Consider the following 7793-nt stretch of genomic DNA (forward strand, 5'->3'; position numbering starts at 1 on the left):
AATCAGGCACTTTATCTCTCTTTCCCCCTCAAGTCCTGTTCTGAATTTGTGTCGTCGTCCTTCCACTGGTCATACGCAGTCATCACTAAAGGCCTAGCCCTTAGTCAGGGATGGGGACCTGTGGCTCTCTAGATGCTAATGGACTGCTGGCTGGAGCTAATGGGAATCCCAACATCCCTGCCTTATGTGCTCTCATGGGATCTGTAATCTCACGTGTGGGAATACATCAACAAGTTTTATTATGAGCCCCGTGATATCACAGAGATCTTAAGGGGAAACACTGACGCCAACCATCTCTCTCCCTCTCTTTCCCTCTCTCATTTGTTTTCTTTCCTGCACAGGTATCTGAATTTCTTTGCCACCAAAGCCAGCCCAACAGGAGTCATCCTGGACTTATGGGAAGCCCAGCACCAAGATGACGGGGATCTTAATACTCTGGCCAGTGCCTTGGAAGAGATGGGCAAGAGCGAGATGCTGGTTGTCATGGCAACAGAGGGGGACTGCTGATGCAGCTCTCGAGAAGACTTCTGGCAATGGCCGAGCGGAAGGTGGAGTGAGAGAAAATGGCGGGAGCAGCCCTTTTGGGAACTGATGGGGAAAGGACCGCAAGGAAGAAGCAGAGCCGTAGCGTAACTCTGAAGAGATTGGAATGGGGTTCCTTCTCCCTTCTCGCACTTCTCCCTCCTCAAATCACAATCAGCCTTAGAGATCCATATTGCGCAGTTTACAAGCAATCCAAGTGTTAAAGACTCCTTTCCTCCTTCTCCTCAAAGCCTTTGAACCGGGGCACAAAAGCAGTGTATCATTGCTCCGTGACCGCAGCCTGTGGCAGTTGTGGTCTCCTCAGCTTCTGCTGCCTCGTGTGGCTTCTGAGGGCTGCTAAGAATCTGGGTTGGGGTTGTTTTGTTTTGTTTTTCTTTTCCTGTCCTCTTCCCATTCCCTGCCTTGTTCTCCCTTTATTTCTTCTTTGCTGGCAATTTATGCTTTGAAGAGTCGAGTACAATCTAGAAAAGACTGCTTACTCCTGTCAAAAGCTTCAAACAGCTTTAAGACACATTTAAAAAATGGAAAAGGGAAAAAAAGGAAACCAGTTTCTTAGGAAACGCAAGTAATTTATTATCCAGATCTTTGGATGCATCCTTTTTAAAAATTCAATAAGAATCTTTCATGTATGTGAGAGCAAGAGTATCATGACACTCGGAGAAAGGGAGAGGGAGAGAGAAAACGCAATGATGTTTCAGTGAAAATTAAACAATATCAATTTATGTGGTAACCTATGAAATTTGATCAGGTAGGATTGATCATTTGACCTGAGCCTCATATGTGTCTTAAAGGGAAAACTTTTTCTTCTCTTTAACATTTTGCTTGCATCTCTTTCTCTGACTATAGCAGAATGAATGGGAATAAGTCTGAAAATTCACTCACAGGAGAACTAACCTGTTTCTGGAAAAGAAGCTGAGAGAAATTTCTTGGGGAGCTTTCTTGACAGACCAATACAAACCCTTCACACTCTTTCCAGCCCACCTCAGAATCTGGTGAAGTGCCCACATATGCCTGACCAAATATCCACTGGTATTTGCTTCTGGTCTTGTCTCAGTTGTGTTTGGAGCCATTCTTGCTTTGCTTAACCTACTTGTCCTTGTGTGGGCCATTTCAGTAGAATGAAGTCCAGTTAGTCAAGGAACAAGTCTCAGGCCAGAATCAAGATAGCTCCATTGAGGAATGTGTAAAAGGTTTTCTTGTGCTCAGAATGACTTTTGGCCAAAGGGGGGTTGGGTTGAGACAAGGACTCTTGCTATGCTATGCAGCCCAGGAAGCTGGAGTTCAAAAATCCCAACTGAGATGGTGAAGGCTTAGCAATCAAGGGTGTGTTCAGTCTGTCACTAATTTTGGGTGGGATTCCACCTCATAATGCCATATCCAGGTCATGAAATAATAGAATCATAGAATCGTAGAGTTGGAAGGGACCCCAAGGGTTATCTAGCCTGCAGTGCAGGAATTTCTGCTTAATAACCTCCAAGAAAGGAGAGTCCACCATCTTTCGAGGGAGTCCGCTCCACTGTCAAACAGCTCTTAGTGCGCACGGGCACTTCCTTGGGGAATGTCAGCCAATGTTCTCATATGCCCCAGAACATTCCTCAGACAACTTGTGCGCTCTGAACCTGTTCCTAATAGGAGGCACCTTATTTCCAGGTTTCTTCGTAGGAAAGATAGTATCTGTTTAAGGTAGTACAGTGGTAACTCGGGTTACATACGCTTCAGGTTACAGACTCCGCTAACCCAGAAATAATACCTCGGGTTAAGAACTTTGCTTCAGGATGAGAACAGAAATCGTGCTTCGGCGGCGCGGCAGCAGCAGGAGGCCCAATTAGCTAAAGTGGTGCTTCAGGTTAAGAACAGTTTCAGGTTAAGAACGGACCTCTGGAATGAATTAAGTACGTAACTAGAGGTACCACTGTACTAACTTCCCTGCAGTGTCTGAATAGGCATCAAGCAGATGACACCTGCTAGGTGAGATGAATGTGTGCTACTGCTTCCACTCGTGGATAAAGTTATCTGCAAGTGTCTGCATCACATCCATTTTGAATTTTTGAAAGCATGAGCAAAAGTCCCACTGTTTTTAGTGATAGGACCAGGACAGGATCCAGGATCCAGGACTGAACAAAGATACGCCTAATGTGTAGTTCTTCAAGAGAAATAAGAAATGTTAATGGTGACAGTTCAAACTGGAGGAGCAGAAACTTCCCACCAATTTTGTTTTGAGCTGTGTTTCGCGTCACATTTTTTAAAAAAATCTGAGAAAACTGTTTCAGCCACTACCCAGGAGTATCTCAAAGACCTGGTTTGCATGCCACATTCAGCCATAGTTGAATGTGAACAAGCCTACACTGCTGAAATTGTGAGCACTTGGTTCTACCACTGCTGCTGCTACTACCACACAGCCAAGAAACAAGCCACAGTCTGAATTTTGACATACGAACCCAGGATAATGGTTTGCTTGCCTCCAAACAAGCCACAAGAGGTACACCAAGAACAAATCTTGGTTTCTGTCTGTGATTTGCTAGGAGGAAAACAAACTGTTGTCCCAGGTTTGGATGATATGACAAGCCAGACAGTGGTGGGTTGCTGGCAGTACAGCCAGAGAAGAAGAGCAAAGTGCCAGCAATTTCAGCGGCAGCCCATCCGTGTGGGGGAGGGAGGGAGGGAGATTTGGAATCTCTGAGCTTGTTATAGGTGACTCTCATTCCGGACAGTTTAGCTACAGAATTCCACAAGGACTCAAAGCTAATAATGGGTGGTGTTGTGATAATTTTTGTTTCTTTCGGTAATGCTTTGCAGTGCCTTACCTTTTTCTCTATATTGCAGGCATTCTTTTAGAAGAGAAGTAAATTACACAACAACAAAAATGTTAAATGAGTATTCGTGAACAATGCAAATGGCTCCCTTGTATGTGATAGCTTACTGAAAAGAGGAAAGGATATTGTTTGAATAGCCCCAGATTGAAATAAGTTATTAATAAACTCAGCCACCAGGCGTAATGATTAAAAAAAACCTTGTTAAATGTATGGCAACAAGATCTTAGGTGGAAATGCAGCAGAAGTTCATTTCCTCTTAGCAGGAAATATTTTTAAAGATTTGCAGCTGCTGCGCACACAGTGCCCAGTTCAGGTAGTTCTTCATACTTTCCTTTCAATGAGGTTTCTAGCCCTCATTATCACAGGAGAAAGCAGCTGGCAGTGTTTGCTAGACGTCTGCAGTGTACTCGGATATTAATTACAACTAATAGGGAGCAGATTTTTGAGTTGGCAGTAGGAATGTAGGTCTCAGTTTCGCCATTGCTGCCTATTCTGTTTTGCCAGATCTTTCCACCATGAGAAAATTAGATTTGGTACAGAACCAAGATTAAGGGATACAAACCTTGCAGTATAAGGGTAGTTCCAGCAGTAAAATTCTAATGCAAATGCACCCGTATTACCTTACTTTCGTATATATTTATATATGTATATATTTCTATTTGCATTGGCCTTTGGTTATCCGTTATTCTTCAGGTTGTTGCAAGCACTGTGTAGTTGCAGGGTATTTTTCTTATAGTCACTACCTCTTAAAAAGATTGTCTTCTTCCATAAAGCATAGCATGGCACCAAGAGCAGTACTGCCTCATCATGCTGATCCTTTCATTCCTAACTCTTCTCCCTTCCCACGAGGACACGTTCGTAGGCAATAACTTTAAAGACATGGCACGACATAGCAAGTCTTGCACCAGAAGACCCTCGCAATTACCTCATTCTCCTTAAACGGTAGCATGCTCTTGGGGGAAGACAGGTGCTGAAGACAAACAAAAAATTGAATGGCACACCTACTCAGGGAGCGGGAACGTGATTGGAACGTTATGTCTTTATGTGGCAGTTTGATAACCAGTAGTTCAAGGAGGGGGGAGCTGTGATCCTCCAGATGTGGCTGAACTCTCATGGTCCTTGACCTTTGCCTATCCTGGCACAGAGAGCCCAACAACATCTGGAAACAGCAGCTTCCCCATCGCTGCAGTCGTTTCTCAGGATGCAATTTTTTATCTATGTGCCCAAGGAAGGCGCCGAAAGCTAGTTGCTGCCTCGTGTTCCTGTAATGACAGTAAACATTTCATACAGGAACCCAGAGACTGCAAATAGTTTGCAGGCAATGCCTGCTTAACCAGAATATATAGCCCCGTTGTTTAGAGGTCACTTACAGTGAGAAAACAAATAGAATGCTAAACGTGGACTCTTAATTCAAGAAGACATTTTTGTTGCTTGGAGCCTGGACATCTACACAGAAGGCAAATCCATGGGGGAGGATGGTGTGTGTGTGTGTGTGTGTGTGTGTGTGTGTGTGTGTTTTGTTAAGCGCTGCAAACGCAGGGCCTGTTTTCAAGGTGTGAAGTTTTCTTCACTCGTTCTCTTCCTCAGACAAAAAGTCATTTTCGCTAGCTCTGCAGCCCTATTCTCTAACCTTTTGGGATGTTTTGTGAATTTGTGTCATTTGTAGGGTTCAGGTGCACAGAACCTCCTAGTCCAAACTATACGCTTCTTCAAATTCTTTTACACCAAAGCAACGTTCCTGTTGCAGCTCAGGTCTCTCAAGAGTATGGTCCAATCTATACAAGATAGAACATGTCAGTATTTGGGGGTTTTGATGGCGCTTCTAGTGACCATGGATTTGGAGACCTTGGGTATCTTTACCTGTACCTGACAAACATTTTTAAAGGACTAGACCTGCTTGATGCAGGGTCCGTAACTCTCTCGTCTGTAGAGTTTATATACCCATTGGTAGGGCATGCTTTCTTCTTTTTCACATCGTAGTTGTCAGGGATCTCATATGCAATATACAAATCTGGAAAAATATCCAGATTTTTGGAACCAAATGATGAACTTTCTGAGAATTGCATCTGGGGGTTTTTTGTGTTTTTTTTAGAGCGAAGTTATTAGTGCTTGTTTCTTGTGTGGCAGTAAAAGAAAAGAAAATCAATCCTCAATCAAAAATAGATACTGTAATCATTTAACCACAAGGTATTTGGGGAGAGCTGCAGGCATTGCTTTCCTTCAACATGGCATCAGATGAGAGCACGATAGGTTTTTTTTTTGTAACATTTTCAGCTAGCTGGAATATTATATATTATATGACTGAACTGCTTGCTGATAAATTTAATAGAATAAATTCATCCACACATTCCACTTATAAAAGTGAGGCCGTAAGGGAGATTGTATTAGGAGTTTGTGAGAAATTTAAAAAGAAGGCTCCAGTCTTTAGCCTGATCTCTTGGTGTACGTCAGGGTGATTTGTTTAAGAATTGCATTTAGTCAATTAAGTTAAAGGTTCAGGCTGGAAACACAATTAGACACTTAGGCTTTGAAATGTTTAGCTAAGTAAGTGAACGTTACTACTTTCTGTAGAAATAGGCTGATAAGTTTTAAAATTACCTGCCTTTAGATTCCAGGAGCAGAGCGTGTTAAAAGTGCATGCATCTCTCTCTGCATCCCCACCCCCCACCCAATATTGCTTCTCATATTCTGTTGTTGTCACTGTTTCGTGTCACGTGGCCACATGGAATCTGAGAAGGTTTCTGCCCATTCACAATTCTCTCAGTCGCATAAGCATATCCCTGCAGTAATCCAGAGACCAGTTCATGTGAGCAGCCCACTTCATCTATATGTCTGAATGTACCTTAAGACCTTTAACGCAAATCTGGGGTGAATGTGCTTAGCTCCTGCTCACTGTGTATCTTCTGCAAGCCGATGCGATCGTGTGGCTGTGGGATGGGTGGGTGGAGAAGTTGAAGATATATGAAACTCAGTTGTACACATAGTGATGTAAATTCATGTTGGCACTGACAGGCCTAAGACATTTTGCCACCTGAGACAAACCACAAAAAGGCATCCCCCTCCCTGCCAGGGAAGAAGGAGTGAAAGAAGATCTACATCAAGATCTGCTGCCCCTGTGGGTCTTACCGCCTGAGGCAGTCACCTCACATTGTCTCATGGGTGGGCCTGCCATATAAACTGAGGGAGCTGGTGGGGAAAGAGTGGTCTGTTAAGAGGCCAACCTGCTTTTGTGTGAATTGGATACTGGGTGTACAGATATGTGCATTCAGGTGTGTAAGAGAGAGAGAATTCAGAAGTAGAAATCTGGTATGGGTGACAGAGAGAGATCAGTACTATATAACAGATTAGGGATCCGTGGGTGTGCAATAGGGAGCAGCGTCAGGAAGTGTGCAGAGTTCACCCTCTTTCTCTTTGCTTCTTGTTCAGAAGAGTGTATGTTGACCAAGTAGGGAGCCCTTTTGCCTGGAAAGGACCCTCTGCTCACACAAAGGAGAATTGTGCCTGTCTTTCTCCCTCCCGCACTGTCTCTTAAGGTGCTCTCTGTGGTCACACTGAGCTTTGTGACATGGGCACCCTATGCCATCGTTTGGGTGAAAGCAAACCACGGTTTCCTTTCTCCCCTTAAGAGTGTCCTTCATTCTCTTGCTCTCCATTCTGTTTTCATATTTATACGTCCAGGTGGGGGTTTTTTTTGGTGGGGGGAGGGGTCCGGAAGCATCCTCAAAACACGTGTCTGTTTATTCTGTAAACTAAGAACTGTAAATAAGGTTTAGCATTCCTATTGTAACAAATTAATTTTTATGCAATAAATTATATTTCCTAGTCTAATAAAAAGTTTAAAATTAAAACCAACTGTGTGTGACTCGTTAGTTTAGCTCCCAGTGGACAGAAAGCTCCCTGATAAATTAACATGTGTGATTAATGTAAGATGGGGAATATGCAGGAGAAATGATTTTGAGGAGATATGGAAGGTGTCTGTAGAATTTGTTCTGCTAAAATGGAAAGATGTCAAAACCATCACAAGAGGTGTTGAAATTTTGGGAGGTTGGATAATTAAAATGGAATGGTCTCGGGGGTGGGGTGCACATTTTTATTTTTATTTTTTTATTTTTAATACTTTGTCAAAATAAAAGAAAAAAAGAAAGCTCCCTGCTACACAGGTAAGATTTGGGACATGGGTGGCACTTTTAGTGCTGACAGGTAGGCTGAGGGATACAGGCCAGGAGCCATATGTTTAGGCAGAGGGCAATATTAGCACCTAAACAGCCTCAGTGGTCATCTTTCATATTGTTGGTGTTCAATATAATTATCAGCTAAGCCATAGTTACACAGAAGCCAACATTCTCACAGGTAGTTTCCAATGAAGTCACCTCTGGATTGCAGTGGTACTTCCTCAAGGCTGCAGTTTTTTAATAGTATTATTAGAACTGTTCTGAG

General features: G+C 43.1%; 1 protein-coding gene across 3 annotated transcripts in view; it reads left to right on the forward strand.

The window, feature by feature from the left end:
• The window catches only part of UNC5B (unc-5 netrin receptor B), a 166440-nt gene extending 159236 nt beyond the window's left edge, over window positions 1-7204 (forward strand). For 2 of the 3 annotated variants that reach the window (XM_081004668.1, XM_081004669.1), the window contains one exon: window positions 342-7204. In XM_081004668.1, coding sequence (XP_080860794.1) covers window positions 342-507 — 166 coding nt within the window. In that variant the 3' untranslated portion in view covers window positions 508-7204. The remainder of the gene's footprint in view (window positions 1-341) is intronic. The other variant, XR_013986109.1, reaches the window with a different exon arrangement.
• Window positions 7205-7793: the final 589 nt, after the last annotated feature.

Source organism: Podarcis pityusensis (assembly GCF_964106645.2).
Source record: "Podarcis pityusensis genome assembly, chromosome: 5".
In the NCBI taxonomy this organism is placed as follows: Eukaryota; Metazoa; Chordata; class Lepidosauria; order Squamata; family Lacertidae; genus Podarcis; species Podarcis pityusensis.